Source organism: Protomyctophum parallelum, assembly GCF_964188405.1.
Source record: "Protomyctophum parallelum genome assembly, chromosome: 16".
Lineage (NCBI taxonomy): Eukaryota > Metazoa > Chordata > Actinopteri > Myctophiformes > Myctophidae > Protomyctophum > Protomyctophum parallelum.
In genome coordinates this window covers 4,672,827-4,689,357 of record NC_139711.1, presented here as the reverse complement: position 1 = coordinate 4,689,357, position 16,531 = coordinate 4,672,827, and the positions used below count along the sequence as shown (strand labels likewise).

Here is a 16,531-nt window from a genome sequence, read left to right as displayed (position 1 = left end):
GTTAAGTATTCTGATTGTGTGGCAGGTTTGGGATTTTGGCACAATTCAAAAGTTTAATATATTTTCAAGGTTGGCCAATTACCCTCACCTGATATTTTGAAGAATTTTGATATCACAGCGAGATACCTCACGTTCACTCCAAACAAAACTTTGAAGTCAGCAAGTTCAAACAAACTAGCTTCAGTAATGGATATATGCAAAGGGAGGAGGCCGAGGAAGATGAGAAGCTGTCTCGCCCTCTATCCTATTCGATCCAAAAGGGACATAATTCGCCTCAGGAGGCGGGACGTGGACATGCCGCGTTTGCTGTGTGAAGTCGGTAGGGGAAACTATGGGGTTGTTTACGAAGCCATCACCCGAAGAACCAGGGTAGCCGTTAAGAAGGTTCAGTGCAACACCCCTGAAAATATCAAGATGGCCCTGGCCGAGTTCTGCGTCATGGCGAGCCTGGGAAAGAAACACAAAAATGTGGTCCAGCTTAAGGAATGTGTGTTACAAACGAATGACATGGCCGAGAAGATGAGTCATGGGAATAAAACTACCAAGCTTTACCAAACTGTCCTCAACAGTGAGACAACATGCCACCTATGGTTTGTCATGGAGTTCTGTGAGGGTGGGAACCTCAACCAGTATATCTTGTCACAGCGGTCCAATACCCGCACCAACAATAGCTTAATGCGCCAACTGACGAGCGCTGTGGCTTTCTTACACAAGAACAACGTTGTCCATCGTGACCTCAAACCAGACAACATCCTAATTTCACACAAGTCCGGCTCACCGATCCTCAAGGTAGCTGACTTTGGCCTCAGCAAAATCTGCACAGGTCTCAGTTCAGGCTGCGGAGACGGCAACAAGTGCACAGTGCCAGGCGGCAAAAGAATTGCAGTCAACAACAAGAATGCTGTGGATGTCAACAACTTCTGGCTGTCGTCCGTCTGTGGCTCAGACTTCTACATGGCACCCGAGGTGTGGAAGGGCCACTACACAGCAAAGGCCGACATCTTTTCCCTGGGCATCATCATCTGGGCTATGATTGACCGCACCACATTCATTGACCCAGAGTCCAACCGTGAACTCCTTGGCACCTACATACGGCAAGGCGCTGAAATTGTGCCCGTTGGGAAGGCGCTGTTTGAGAACCCCAATAGAGTTATTCACATCCCTCAGAAGACCAGGAGCATGTCACAGGGACGGCGGAGGCTTCTTCAGGACATGCTGGCTGTCAACCCCCAGGAAAGGCCTGACGCCTTCCAGCTGAAGGTGCGGATGGACGAGGTAACTTGTGAACTATAATGATCACCAAGCTCCACCCCTCCCCTCTTCCCGTCCAGTCAGGCCCGGATTAACAATGGAATTTAGTGGCGCTTAAAGGGCCACTTCACCCCTTTTGCAACCATTTGTTTGGGAGAGAATAAACACTTTCCTTTTAGATATTTTAGTATTTCAGTGTCCATTACCCACAAGGAGCAGTGGACCAAAGCATTATGGGAATTGTAGTCCAGGAAGGAAGTGAGCCCAGTGTCCATGACGTCATGGAGCCCATGGACACTGAAATACTAAAATATCTAAAAAGACATATTACCCACATAAAAACCCCATGCAGGAAAGTGTTTCTTGTCTCCCAAACAACATTAAAATAAGATCTGGTTGCAAAAGTGGCCCTTTAAGCGCTACAGCCCGCATCTTGCAAGGCCCTGTGTGAGACTATTTAAAATGATACAGCTGTTGCTTCCGTCTAAACCGCATTCATAGGTCACCAATTTCAATGTAACACACCACAGGAACCCCAGCTAGTGTTTTTGGTCGTCCAACAGTTTCTCAACCACTCGGTGGGAGCAGAGCCATCTAATAGGAGAGTTACGATATAGAGGGGGCAGAAACAGAGTGCTCGAGTACTGTTCATGCAGCCTGAACTGAGCCAAGCACTCCTGAATGCAGATCTCCACCAGGCTGGGTTGCCTACCCAGGGCCCCGTCAGATGCCTTCGTAACATATAGGCCCCGGACCTATTTTTCTACAGTCTATGCCCCGGACACAATTTTGTGAATCTAATTAGAGGCAAACGATGGAGTACGAAAACCTTGTTTGACCGTCATTGTCACGTGTCATGACACACAAGAGCATTTGTGCCTGCATTTGGGAAACATCATGTGTATGCAACATTTGTGGTGCCCTCTATCTCTATGCGTGTAAGTAGAATTGTGGTTGGCTCCGTGTTTAGATGCCCCCGCTCAATCTGTGCAAAAGATTTGGGGCAGATCGCAACCTTTTGGAGTCAGTCGTAAAATATGACTGATAGGCCTATGTTTTAATCATATGACTCCAGGGATAAGACAAGATCTGTTGGGCTGGTAAAAGGTGTGTTTTGTAGAAAATGCAGTCAGGCACAAATGGTATATGGCATGTGGAGTTGCATCGTGGTCCAAGGAATCCAGGGCAAAATGAAATGTATTACCTACACGGTCCAAGGGTTGTTATAGCTCCAACATGACTTCGACTTTTCTCAAAATTCATTGCATTCCCCCCAAAATGTTTGTGGTTTGCCTTTTCCCCCCTGGTTGTTGTGCAACAGTTTGTAACGGTATGTAAAATTGTCCATTCATTGTCAATGGGAATTGTGTATGACAGAAATAGCCGATTTGCTCAACAGACACATCTAATCTAACTATAATTCACTCAATGTCTGAATGAATGAATGTCTGAAACACTGTCGTAGCTCCTCACTGGTTGCACCAATTGCTCCGACTTTTCACACCATAATATTACGGAGGTCTTAACGAAGCCCTTGTTTCAATTGAACTAATTATTGATTAATAATACATTTATTAGTGAATTAAAATTTCCCATCGACGATGGGAAAATGAGAAAACTCACATCAAGTAATTTTCTCTCAGATTGGCCATCAGGTATAATGTACTAAGTAGTCTGACTAATTTGCACAATAGTTTTTCTTATAGCACTTACATTACAATTTAGGCATTTAGCAGACGCTCTTTCTCGAGAGCAATTCACAATAAGCGAGGTAAACATGAGATAATGCATCAAATGCATATAGAAGTTATAGAATCATAGGTAAACCGAGAAAAAAAAATCACACTCATGTGAAGTAAGGGGCATTCTTATCATCATACATCATCACATTCTGTGCATGCTCAGCCAATCAAATCTTCACACTCCGTGGTACAAATGCATAATGCATAAGTGCATAGGGGCACCTCAAAAAAAGAAATCACACCCGGTGTGAAGTCAGCGGTGCCTACCCAGGTGTTGAAGGTAGTGGTGCAGGACAGGTATGGCCTATATAGGAGCAGTTCTGAGAACAAATGACATCTCGGATGTCAATATGGACCTATTTCGTACTGAAATAGACTAATAGACAGAGACTTGTGCTGCTACACACATGCATACTCAAGTGTTAAGAGCATCTTAGCCTCACATATCCAGCCTTCATCTGCGTTCGCGATGCATATTGCCCCAGGCAGATTAAGTCTGGCCACTATCAATTGTGGGAGGACTTCACGGCCGAAGTGGTGACGAGCCAACCAGATTCGTCTGGAGCCAGGCTATAACCAACCAGGGCCCAGTATGCGAATATGGGGCGGGACATTGAGATTGAAAAAATCTATTGCTGAGAGGGACGAGACTAATATCCACGCAGTGATATTAGTATCGCTACGCGAGGCTAGGAGCAGCTATAGTACCGCTCAAAAATCTGTATATTGAAACTATACTAATTACTTTAAATTTGCATAAGCCTGCAGCAACACAAACGTGATGCAAAGCTTGAATGGCCAATCCATGAAGCCGATGGGTAGGCCAATCAGGTAAGGTGATGACTACAGTACATCCCCGCCCCCCTACACACACAGAGAGAGAGAGAGAGAGAGAGAGAGACCGACAGATACATACATTCATATTCATGGATTGTTGGTTCTGCACACTGGTTGTCCGACAGAATTCTCACTCGGAAACAACACATCCCAAGCGGTCATCGGTGACAAACATAACACACATGCCATAGATCCCGTGACCGAATATATTTAAAGATGTATATTACCCCCACGACTAGCGTTGACATATTTGGGCGAGGCTGATGGCGTCACGCTACACCACAAATGATATAGGCTCACAAACCTCTCCATTTCTTATTGTGCGACAGGTACGACAGAATCGTATTCTGCAGGATATGCAGTGAACATGCACTTTTTTCAGACATTTGGGCAACACGGTGGAGAGATCTCATGTTCAGGGCAAGCAAACTAAACATCAGGAGTTCAAACTATTCAGTTAGAATGAAAGTAGTTAAAGCTAAGAAAAACACCTCAGCACACAAAAATGACAAAAAAGACATGAACACTTGCAATCGGAGGAGACGAAAGATGGGAAGGGTGCTAAGGAAAGCCAATGAAGTCTTATCCTATCCTATCCGATCGATTATTCATGTCAATAGGTTGAAGAAGCTAAACTCGGAGGCCGAATTGAAGCATGCGGTGGAAAACGGCAGTGCGGATGTCCCCATGAAAGAAGACCCTGTCACCATTACTTTCCTTAAAAACAAACCATTGGAACACACCATTGTTATGGCGCCACGTTACAATTTGTTACGCGAATTTGGCAGGGGAAACTATGGGGTTGTTTACGAAGCTATCACCCGACAAACCGGGGCACGGGTAGCTGTTAAAAAGGTCCTGTGTGACACTCCCGAAAAGGTCGAGCTGGCCCTAGCTGAGTTCTGGGCGATGGCGAGTCTGCGTCAAAAACATGAAAATGTGGTCCAACTTGAGGAATGTGTGTTACAAAGGAATGACATGGCCGAGAAGATGAGTCACGGGAATAAAAATTCCAAACTGTACCGGCGGCTGGTGGAGACCTCACTCAAAGGTGAGCGCATCCTGGGTTACCTTGAGGAGCCATGCTACCTGTGGTTCGTCATGGAGTTCTGTGAGGGCGGGGACCTCAACCAGTATATCTTGTCACGGCAGCCCAGTCCCCACACCAACAAAAGCTTCATGCGTCAACTGGCGAGTGCCGTGGCTTTCTTACACAAGAACAACATAGTTCACCGTGACCTCAAACCAGACAACATCCTCGTTTCACAGAGGTCTGGCTCACCGGTCCTCAAGCTAGCCGACTTTGGCCTCAGTAAGGTCTGCAAAAATAATATTGCTTCGAGTGACAAAGACAGCGACATGTGTGCAGTGACAGGCGGAGGACGAGGTAGAGCCAATAACAAGAGGGCTACTGTTGACGTCAGCAACTTTTGGCTGTCGTCGGCCTGTGGCTCAGACTCCTACATGGCACCCGAGGTGTGGTGGGGCCACTACACGGCAAAGGCCGACATCTTTGCCCTGGGCATCATCATCTGGGCTATGCTTGAGCGGATCACATTCATTGACCCAGACTCCAAGCGTGAACTCCTTGGCACGCACATACAGCAGGGCATGGAAATTGTGCCGGTTGGCAAGGCATTGCTGGAGAACCCCAAGATGGTTCTCCGTATCCCTCAGAAGAGCGGGAGCTCCATGTCGGAGGGAGTGCGGAAGCTTCTCCAGGACATGCTGGCTGTCAACCCTGAGAAGCGCCCAGACGCCTTCCAGCTGGAGGTGCGGATAGACATAGTGACATGTGATGCACGATGACCATCTTCCCCTTTCAAACCACCCCATCAGAGAAGGGACTTTTGTGTTTGCAAAATAATCATCAATATGACGCCAGAAGCTCACCGTTAGTAGACCCCTTGTTTGTGTTTGTTTATTGATTTGTAAAACTTTGATTTGATTTAGTTCCTCTTGTTCCTCTTAGACTCAGAGCGTTCCCATGTGCCCATATGCTGAATTCTAACAGGACAGGCAGGGGCTGTCAGAATTCAGCAAATAGTCTTTTCGTTCTTTCTTGATCACACCCGTGTTGCAGCATATTCAAGATGGCAGCAAAGAGCAGAGAGAAGAAAAGGAAGGTTTCTTCTGAATTGGATGTTGCAAATCTGTGGCCTGTAAGCCTCATTTATTTATTCTATATTGTGTTTTTACGTTCATGTTTTGTGTGCTTTTGTCTTTTTTTTGCCCAGCGAGGCATCTAGGGGGCTAACCATCTTGTATGTGTGGCTGTTCCCGCTAATCTCACAGGCCAGTGAAGTCGAAAGTGGACTAATCATGATCAGCATTTCAAGTATATAGAGGGTATGCGCATGCTTAAAGTGAATGGCACATTGAGCCACAGGCAAAGTGAGTTTAATAGTGTTTAATGCAATCAGATAGGACCCAGAAAGTAGTTTTTCATCATAAATCATCATCAAATACTTAAAGAGGGAGCGCCACCATTTTTGTATTTTTCCAGTTTTTGTGTCTATGAGGTAACAGTACTTCATTAGACACCCTGGAGTCGTTTTTATGTGCAATGGTATATTAACTTTGTATTTAGGGTTTCTTCCTGGAGGCTGAACCCTTGACAGTCAAACGGGCCAATGAAATAAACAGTAATATAGTGACATCACACTATCAGCCTAACCCCTCCCCCTTTATCATACAACTACAGCTGTGGGTGCGGCTTCAGTTGTGGATCACCACCCACCAGGCATACTTAATGAACTGGTGGGCATCCATCTTCAACCGCTTATCCGTAGTCGGGTCGCGGGGCAACGTAGTCGGGACGCGGGGCAACAGCTCCACCAGAGTGCTGCAGACTTCCCTCTCCAGAGCAACATTAGTGACTTCCTCCTGGGGGATCGCGAGACGGCCAGTTGGTCAATGTATTTCCTCCAACTGCGCCTTGGTCTGCCCCGGGGTCTCCTCCCAGTGGGACGTGCGTCGAGGACCTCCCTAGAGAGACGCCCGAGAGGCATCCTAACCAGATGCCCGAACCACCTAAACTGGCTCCTTTCCAGGCGAAGGAGCAGCGGTTCTACTCCGAGTCTCTCGTGTAACTGAACTTCTCACCCTATCTCTAAGGGAGATCGGCATGCCCACATAAAAACAACATTTTAACAAATACTGTACACTTTAAAAAAATATTATACCTCCTTATATAACAATAAGACCTGATGATCATGTTTTAGGGTGGAAAAAAATCACGGCAATCTTTAATAGTGAGGCACTGCTCATTTCACACTGGGGTGTAATTCTTGAGCGGTGCTATAACTGCTCCAATGTCTGCCTTTGTGTGTAGGTCCCCTGTTACGTCATGTTTTTGACATCATCGGACATCATCATCATGATAAAAGGCACCACTCACTTCACACAAGTGTGGTTTTTATTTCCATCTGAGATTTGCCTTTTTTATATTAATGTTTGTGTTTAGTTCAATGTTTGTTTTGTAAACGCCACCATTGACAATGAAGGGAACATTTACGTCATGTGTCTCATTACGTCATATTGTCTCTTTATTGTTAATGGCGTTTAATGTTTGTGTTTTAATATATTAGTGCCCCTCATTTCACACGGGTGTGATTTTTTTCAGTACCATAATGGTAGGGACCGTAGGGTTAGGGATGGGTTAACCCAATCTGAGAACCCATCAAGAGACTATAGGGTTAACCTAGCTCTGGTCCATATAGCTCTAATGCTGTTGCATTTAGATGCAACAGCATTAGAGCTATGGACCAGAGCTAACCCTAACTTAACCCTAACCTGATTACAGCTGTATTCACTACTATTCAATTAAATTCAACCCAAAAAGTACTTTAACTGGTCTGGTGGTGACAAACATTTGAGAGATTGTCTGTTACTTAATTGGCCCAACAACATAGCCTACATCATCTTTATCAAAACAACTATGGACTATAAACTTAAATGAATACAGTAAAAGGTCTATATCTTTAGTCATTTACCGGTATGCACATCCAACACAGAAAGAGGAAAGATGCTGGTTGTCTCTGTGAAACTCATATAGTTATACATCTAATATCTTGCATGCTGTCAGTTAATTTTAATATAAAGGGCCTTTTATACACAATGAGTATGAGTTCTACAGGAAGAAACCAAAGAAGATCACTTATCATTCCGTTATAATATAATTCAAATAGAACCACTGGTGTAAGACAGTCTGAACTCACATCCACAAGAGTTTAATTTTGATGTTTGTCCACCTGCTGCCTTGCCGGTTGCTGCCGCAAAAAAAAGAACAGCAGCCGGAAGTACACACAGACAGTCAGACACCATAGAAGAAGTGTGTTTGCGCGTGCGCTGCTTTAGTCTACCTCAAGCTCAAACACAATCTGACGGCGGTAGGTTGTGTTTTCATTTGAAATTTGAATTGATTTGAAAAGGTTAATGTTTATACGTTGTATACACCTATGTATATTTGTTGTATTCCTTCTCGTGGAATAAACGCCAACTGGTGTTGATTCAATGTATTAATGTGGGAAACAGAACTATACTTCTAATCTTGGCCAGAATGGCCACCGTTTAGCATGTTGTGTTATGTTAATATTTAACTATCATTTGTTAGATATTTGTGTTGAGGGAGGAAACTCCGTGTGTTTAATTGTTACCTGCTGCTCGGTGTGTTTAATTGTTACCTGCTGTTCATGTTTGTCAAAGGACCTAAAATAAGCTAAGCTAACGACCGGTGACCCGGTCATGCTTAGCAATAAGTGCTAGTGGGTTAGCATTAACTAAATACAACACTTTTTAGAATTTTGTCTAGAGTGACTTGGAACTTTGTGAGATCGGAATAAACAGAGTACGCATGAACTCTGGTAAACAAACTACAATAAGGTAACGATCACATTGCGGTTGCGGAGAAAACAAGCTAGGATACCAGGTAAAAAATGAACGCCTCAATTCAACATGCTATCTAAAATACAATTTAAGTGGTGCATGAGGAAAAAAATCTAACGTTAGAACAATAATACACTGGCATGCTGCATCTACACAACAAGGAAGTAATCCACAGTTTTACTGTTGTGAAATATCAGACTAGACTTCATTTTATTTTGTTTTTTCTCGTCTCTATCCAAGCTGTCGAGCAACAGGACGGAACCATGAGCAGTGTAAGTTAATTAGTTTGAATACTTTAATAACAGTTTGCGAAAAAGAACACACAAGAGTACAGTTTAATACAAATGCAATGCTAAAAGGATTGAACCCAAGAAAGCACCATATGGCATTGGGGTCCTGTTTATTCAATTAATTGAAACATTTAATGACAGACAAATATACAATTTATACAAATGTATAATATAGAGCGGTATTATTGGGCTATGCTAGATGTATGTGCGTTTGCACATGCGATACCAATTTCTGTGTGTGGGTGGGTGTATTTTTTTACTTCAGGGTCTGAGGAAGAGAAAGTCCACGACTCTATCCAAGGGTAACAAGAAGACAAGCAGGATGGATGATACTAGCTCTGCTAGTAGTGACGCTAGCCCCACTAACTCCAACACAGACGCATCAGAAGCCAACGATGCTGCAGACGTGTTGGACAGCAGCATGAACAGTAAGTGTTTGTTATAGGGCCATACAGTATTAAGTGAGTGACAATGCAGGGCGAGCTGTCCATAGCACATTAAGATTTTAAGACTGAGTCCGATTCTAAAAACAATATTTTAAATCCTAACTGTTTTCTGGAAAAAACATATTTCACAAAAGTGACAAAATCACAAACCCCCATCTGAACGGGTTTTGCTCCAGAGACCTCCAGAAGCAAATGTTTCATTAAAGGAACTTCAACATGCATTTTAAAACTGTTTTTAATCTTAAATCATATTGTTTACGTCCCTCAAACGTATTTCTAATGGTTTTCTAAAGGCTTAAATCACCACTCTAAAAACCATTCCATGACATTAAGCCGTTTTAGATGCAGTACCACAATGTCCTGAAGTGGTGGGGTGGCCTAGCTCTTCAAGGATTTACACAAAATATTCAAGATTATTCAGAAATAGCAGATCTTCAAGCTCTAGTGGGCTATATATGAGCTTGTATATCTGCTATTTTCCAATAGCCAAAGAAATACAAATAAATGACACAGATGCCTTCAATAACGGATGAGTTGGACATGACTACTGATGTTCCTGCTATTTGTATTACTAGTACTGCCATCTGTATTACTACTAAAATTATCACTGCACGTGTAGGTGTCGGCGATGTAGTAGATTTGACCTGCGAGGGATCTGACCCAGCTGTTGTTGACCTGACCAACAATGACTCTATAGTGGTGAGATACACAACACGCACACACTCACTCTGTCTCTCTTGACGCACCATGGACATGCACAAAGTGCTGACCCACCCTATATACGCGAACAACGCGGCCGCTTAGGGCCCGGGAGTTGCCAGGGCCTCCCGCAGACTGCCGTCCAAACCAATACATGTATCCGTTTACTGTTATTTTTTTCTACTGAATTGAACTGATCAGGCGAGCACTATCATCAGTTGCTTTGGGAGCCAGTGAAGAATGTTGTCATTTGTTGTATGTGTCGGGGAAATTCTTATTAAAGAATTCAGTCTTAATTACATTATTTTGAAAGTAACCTTTCTGGAAAACCGCTTTTCTGACTTTTGATGTCTGTCTTTCTCTCTGTCTGTCCAGGTGGTTGATGAACGTAAGTGTTATTTTTATTCAACTGCATTCTAGATTTCTACTCATTTCAGATACTAAATCAAAAATATTATAATCAACCAACCAGAAGTATGGAGTACAAGGACCAGGTCCTAGATCAGTGATATTACTACAGCCTAGTAAATGAGTACAATCTCAGATTTCAGTTCATATTCTAAAAGCAACTCAGATGAGGTAGCATCTGAAGAATAGGAGGAGAAGAATCTATATATTTTTGTGGTCCTTTATTTTCTCTCTTCCTATCTCCTCATGTTCTGTCAGGTTCTCTCAACAAGAGTCCGGAGAGTTACGTGGTCAGCAGTGATGAAGATGACAAAACAAATGAAGAACAAAACAGTAGAACCAGGTATTAGACAGTCCTAAAGGTTGAACGGGCTACTGGAAGAGTGGGAACCTTAATATTAAATCGGCGACTTTTTCCGAAATATATAAAAATAGTCAAATAAATAATAGTAAAGTAATACAGGTTCGGGACTCCAACATGCTGTCGGGCTGCATTGGAGCCTAGGTGCCCGGACCACCAGGGCCAGTGGTCCGGGCCATAATGAGCTTTATAGAGTGCCGAAGTCCTGATGTCACTCGCTAGTCCTTTGGTTCCAAAGTGTTCACGGACGTTTTTCTCTATGGACACCGTCTTGACGATATTGTCAGGGACGTGTGTGTGTGTGTGTGTATCATTTATGACAGTTGAGTCATATTTGATAGTCTGTTTCTAGCTAAAATGGTACTGCTCCTGATTTACCTGTGGACTTTGCGACCTCTACCGACTTCGGTGCTCTATTGGGGACCAATTGTACAAAGATAAAGTTAAAAATCAGGGATGTGCTGCTTTTAATAGACATACATTGTTGAGGTTAATATTAATTTGGCGATATAATTAGTTAATAGACATGGCAAGTGTAAGCTATAATCGGGATTAATTTACTGGTTGATCTCTGTTAATGCAATTTAATTCAAAAGGTAACATCTGAAATGGAAAAGAACATTATGAATAGTAAGGATCACAGTGGACTGATCGTGGAGGGAGGAAATGTTGCAGCCAATGAGTTTCTCTGTCATTCAAACATTTCCTCCCCTTACACATTCTTATGTTTTATGTTCTGTTTCCAGGGCGACGCCTGGAACCGTCAGCTGTCCTGTGTGTATGGATGCCTACACAGAGGTAGAAACCAATTTTATAATTGGAGGGGAATTTGATTTAAAACACTTCATGCGTCCTTTAATATCTACTACTAAGTCCAACCAGGGAAACTCCCCCCTGTCAGGTGTAAAGGAGCATGAGTTCAAGTCCGTTGCTCTCCCCAGGTTGGCGGAGGGTGTGTAGAGCCCAGGTTCACATTAGATAATTGACACGGGTGAAAAATGCGTTACAAAATCGTGGGATAAAAATAATAATATATATATATATATATATATATATATATACTTTGGCTTTTGATTGCACCCCAGACAGTTTAAATTGCTTGTCAATATTTAGATATTTTATATTCATGCGTGTCTCCTACTCCTATAATTGTACAATATTTATTTGACTGTTTATTTGTTGGACAACTTCACTGGCAGAATCTCCTTTTGCTTGATTGTTGTGATAAAAGTGTGACTTTGAGACATGTTTCACCATGCAAAACAGTGTCTTGTCAGACCACCACAATGTGGCCATATGTTGTGTTAACCAAATTATGCCAGACCCACGATTTCTCGGGATTCATGCTAGCAACCTCCTTTGCCAACACGATAAATCTCGGGTTTGTTTAATGTTATTTAATCCAGAATTAATAGTACTTTATTTACCGTTCTTAGAATCCATCGTTGGCCTCCGGTGGCTCCCATGGTGACTACATTGAATATCCAAAATCTCCTGCACGCATGCGATCTGAAGCATTTTAGGGCTCAGCTTGAGATAAAGGACCATGTTTAGAGCTTAATAATACATTAATTTGAGGTCACGCTATGCATAATAGTTAATCACTTCCGGGTTGGCCGGATGAGTGCTCTTCTTTGCTTATGTTGTTTATTTCTCTGGCACATATTGACACATTCCCTCACGTTACCGCCTATGGTAACGGGAGGGAATGTGTCAATATGAATATTTCTGTTTGTAGATAGCGGTAGGTTAGTCGTGTCTACTTGCTGTCGTCTAATGTGTATTAACCCATTCTGACCTGAGATCAGATTCATACGAGGTTTCCACTGGACACACACTGGTCTGATGAACCCATTCTGACCTGAGATCAGATTCTAAAAATGTCAGTCGTTCTTCGATTTTTCAAAAAATAGCAGACCTACAAGCTCGTAGCGCGCCACTCGGTGGCGCGCTATGAGCTTGTAGATCTGCTATTTTTCAATAGCTAAAGCACGACATGATGCTAACACCAAAATGGGTTCCCGCCCAGAATGGGTTAATATGAATAATTCTATTTACCAGATTATAAAGGGTGTTAACTAAGCTAGTATTGTCTACTCTGTGTCATCCTATAGTCTGTATTAATATGAATTCTTTCATTTTCAGATCGTAGACAGCGGTAGGCTAGTGGTTTCTACTCGCTGTGGTCATGTGTTCTGCAGTCAGTGTCTCAGGGATGCACTGCGTCACTCTCACAGCTGTCCTACCTGCCGCAAGAAACTCACACCTCGAAATTACCACCCCATATACATCTGAGCACTACACGGTGTATGTGTATGTGTGTGTGTGTGTGTGCACTGTGCACGCATGCATACGTGCCTGTTTGTGTTAGATTTTAAAGGACATTTGAGAGGGGCGTCAGTTGGCGCAGGGGTCGAGTTTTTGCCCACCACTGTGTAGCTGGGGTTTGAATCCTCGACGATGAAGCTGGCTTGGCTTTCCAATGATTAATTTTCCCATTGTTTGATTTGTTTGATTGTCTCTGAACAAATTTGAACCGGAAATTCTCACGTTTCCGGTTCGAATCTGTTGCAGAGCCAATCTAACGAAGCTATGGGAAAATGTACCAGAACCGATGACGTCACCTTCTGGAACCCTGGGACGGCAGTTATGCACAGAGGATATTGGCTGTATTCGTGGGCGGGTGGGGAGGGCAATCTCTATTGTTGCATTAGCGACTCCTACAGGTTGGTCACTGGATCACATCTTCAACAGAGACTGGAACTGGGAAGGATGGCGTGTTCGTCTGCATGCATTACATCCTCCCGGTGAAATAACTGTCCTGTGAAAATAATTTGGCTGCTGATGTCACATGTATCAGCCAAGATGCATGTGGTCGATCATCACACCATCTGCAAGACCAAACTGCAGGTTTCAATGGAGACGGGGAATAATGGCATGTTAAATGACCAAATTGGGAGAAAATAAAAAATGCAAAACTAACTTAGTCAATTTCATCTGTGGCTGGTAAGTCTGTACTTGCCACTTTGGACTGCTGTTAGATTAGAGAATGTTATACAGATGACAGATAATTGTATTTATATTTAATTTATTGTGTCCGCAGCTATTTTATTTCCACTCTTTTTGTTTTGTTTTTCTAATTGGTTTTATTCTCCTACCAGTCTACTGGATGTCTTTTTTTTTATTAACCACTTTAACCCTTAAGTAAACTGGACCTGAGCTCTGTACGTTTTTCCCATTAACGCCAAATTTCTAAAGCAAAAATAGCCAATCTACAACCTCAGAAGGTGTGAGCTTGTAGATCAGCTATTTTTGGCTAACGCCCCCCCTTCCTGAATTTGGATGCTTAGTGGAGATCCACCCCCCTCCCCTAAATATGGATGCTTGAGTTCAAGTGGTTAAAATAATTGTACTTGTTTTAGAGTAAATTTAATAAAGATTGTGTATCTTGAACTTTAGTCATTTACCTTGTGTTTATAAGCTCACCAGATAACTTTCTGAATACCTTGTTGGTTGAAACTTGAATAAACAGTTGACCATGATGGGAGCAAGTTATTTTTCTCTTTGTGATTTTCTTTAGAACATCCTTGATCTGTTAGTTTGTTTGTGCATGTTCACCAACCTTAAAACTCTTTCAACGCCACCTGGTGGTCACCAGTTTAGGCTCTGAGTGCCAATTCTCCCATTATAAAGAGAAATAATTTGTAATTCTATTATGCATGTAATGTGCATGTCATCACCTGTACACCAGATTAGAGGAAGGCAAGACGTCTTGTCATCCGTGGCACTTAATGCATGTTCGTACTAACGGGACTTCGGATCTATGGGCAGTTCCCCGTCTGAAGTACTGTACTTAAAATGTACCTCAAAATTTTACTTCTGCTACATCTCGGAAGCAAATATTGTACATTTTACTCCCATTCCAACATTTTCCGTCAGTCACATCACGTGACATCAGGGATGGAGTGGAGATCCCTGATATTGGCCAGCAACTCTACATCTGACCTCAAACCCTTGGTTCTTCGATGTCTCCCTTTTGACCAAAGTTATTAGTGCAGCTGCGCCCGGCAGCACACTCAACAGGCCCCAACATTAAGGCCTTGAAATTCCATAATGTTGATCTGACCTCGTCAAACCCTGTACACTCAAGACACACTCCATATATGGCCAGTACAGAATTCATTCTATATGTTGATCTGACCCCCCCCCCCCCATGCCAAAGAGCCAGCGCTCGCCCAGCAGTCTGCTGCTACCCAGGAGGATGTGTGGTACTTTGTGTTTATAATAATGTGTATCTCACGCTTGCAGACATGTCATGTGACACTGTTTTATTGGTGTTACTGCAGGTCTGCTGACTTGTGAACAGTACAGGCTAGCTATCTGCTGTTTTTGAATGCAACCCCATTCCTCCTGTCCAATGTCTGACGAGAACATTCCTTCCATTAATAACTATGTTACAGAGAGATGAGATGAGACAGAGTATGAGAGAGGTGACCAGGCAAGGTTAAATGCCTACATTCTGATAGAAACATGACAATAATGGCCAAGTATTATTCTCTACCCAAAAGCCCCTTTCTCCGACGGGTGGTCTCTCTCTCCCCCTAGGGAGGTCCTCGATGCATGTCGCACTGGTAGGGTAGGAGACCCTAGGGCAGACCACGGTGCAGATGGAGGGATTACATCGACTCACTGGCCTTGGAACGCCTCGGGATACCCCAGTAGGAAGTTACTAATGTTGTCTGGAGCTCTCTGGTGGAGCTGTTGCCCATGTACTCCAACTACGGATAAATAAGCGGTTGAAGATGGATGGATGGATGGAAAAAGCCCCATAAGAGAGAAACCCACTCAGATGATTATCTTAATGTGCAACATTGTTTCTCTCACTCAATATGTATCTGTGGAACAGAGTCAAACTAAATGTTATGCCTCGGCTCCTACAATTCCAAGTGCTTGTCTGGGTGGGGGTCTCCAGTTCTTTGTCTGGGTGGGGTTCTCCAGTTCTTTCACTTATTTGTTTTATCTAGCTCTGATATAGCTAAACATTATTCTACTGCTGTTGGAAAAGTGAATGTTGAACTTGAATTACCAAAGCTATATGTCAGTTTTTTTTAATTTTGTCCCAAATGAATGATCCACAGAAAATGTGCTAGCAAACCAACATAATATGGTCCGAGAGATGTCAAAATGTGTTTATTATTACTTATAGCTGATCTACAAGCTCACAACGGGTTGTGATTGTGAGCTTAGATCAGCTAAAGTGGTTAAACAATAATATTACGAGATTTAGCTTAGGACCCCTTGGAACCTCCTCTAGGACCCCTGCAGGTCCCCGGACCCCACTGTGAGAACCACTGTATTAGGTTAAAAGGTATGTGTCAGTGAAGTAAAGTTGCTATAGTGCCACCATTGGTCAATGTGAATCTACAGGCCTATATATTTTTTGTTTTCTGACACCCAGAATGATACCTTTTCTTTAAAGGGCAGAAGAATAATCCTAACGGATACAATAGAGTGGGACTGCATAAATGACTACCTGTAAAACAAATTAAACCAGTTATTTTTGTCCAAAGGTTTTCAGGTCAATTGCATAATAACTTCATTTTTGTCTGA

At 42.9% G+C, this 16,531-nt stretch overlaps 3 protein-coding genes across 3 annotated transcripts; all 3 read left to right on the top strand.

Moving 5' to 3' along the window:
* Positions 1 to 294: 294 nt before the first annotated feature.
* LOC310873384 (serine/threonine-protein kinase 35-like) lies at positions 295 to 1,293 on the top strand (the record flags this gene model as incomplete). Its single annotated transcript, XM_083785753.1, has 1 exon — positions 295 to 1,293. The coding sequence occupies one exon, from the start codon at positions 295 to 297 to the stop codon at positions 1,291 to 1,293; it is 999 nt and encodes a 332-aa protein (XP_083641879.1).
* A 3,287-nt stretch (positions 1,294 to 4,580) lies between these two features.
* Positions 4,581 to 5,639, top strand: LOC310873383 (serine/threonine-protein kinase 35-like; the record flags this gene model as incomplete). The annotated part of the gene is made up of 1 exon (XM_083785752.1): positions 4,581 to 5,639. The coding sequence occupies one exon, from the start codon at positions 4,581 to 4,583 to the stop codon at positions 5,637 to 5,639; it is 1,059 nt and encodes a 352-aa protein (XP_083641878.1).
* A 2,525-nt stretch (positions 5,640 to 8,164) lies between these two features.
* On the top strand, positions 8,165 to 14,455 carry rnf4 (ring finger protein 4). Its single transcript, XM_083785318.1, has 8 exons — positions 8,165 to 8,221; positions 8,958 to 8,989; positions 9,273 to 9,435; positions 10,073 to 10,152; positions 10,528 to 10,540; positions 10,819 to 10,903; positions 11,668 to 11,719; positions 13,067 to 14,455. Exons 2-8 carry the CDS (start codon positions 8,981 to 8,983, stop codon positions 13,214 to 13,216), a joined length of 552 nt encoding a protein of 183 aa, XP_083641444.1. The 5' UTR covers positions 8,165 to 8,221; positions 8,958 to 8,980; the 3' UTR covers positions 13,217 to 14,455.
* The last annotated feature ends 2,076 nt before the right edge of the window (positions 14,456 to 16,531 follow it).

Bases quoted from the DNA above. Each gene is read 5' to 3' on its own strand.
- rnf4 (XM_083785318.1), top strand. The intron at 10,904-11,667 runs GTATTAGACAGT...TTCTGTTTCCAG, and splicing joins GAACAAAACAGTAGAACCAG to GGCGACGCCTGGAACCGTCA. The intron at 11,720-13,066 runs GTAGAAACCAAT...TTTCATTTTCAG, and splicing joins GTATGGATGCCTACACAGAG to ATCGTAGACAGCGGTAGGCT.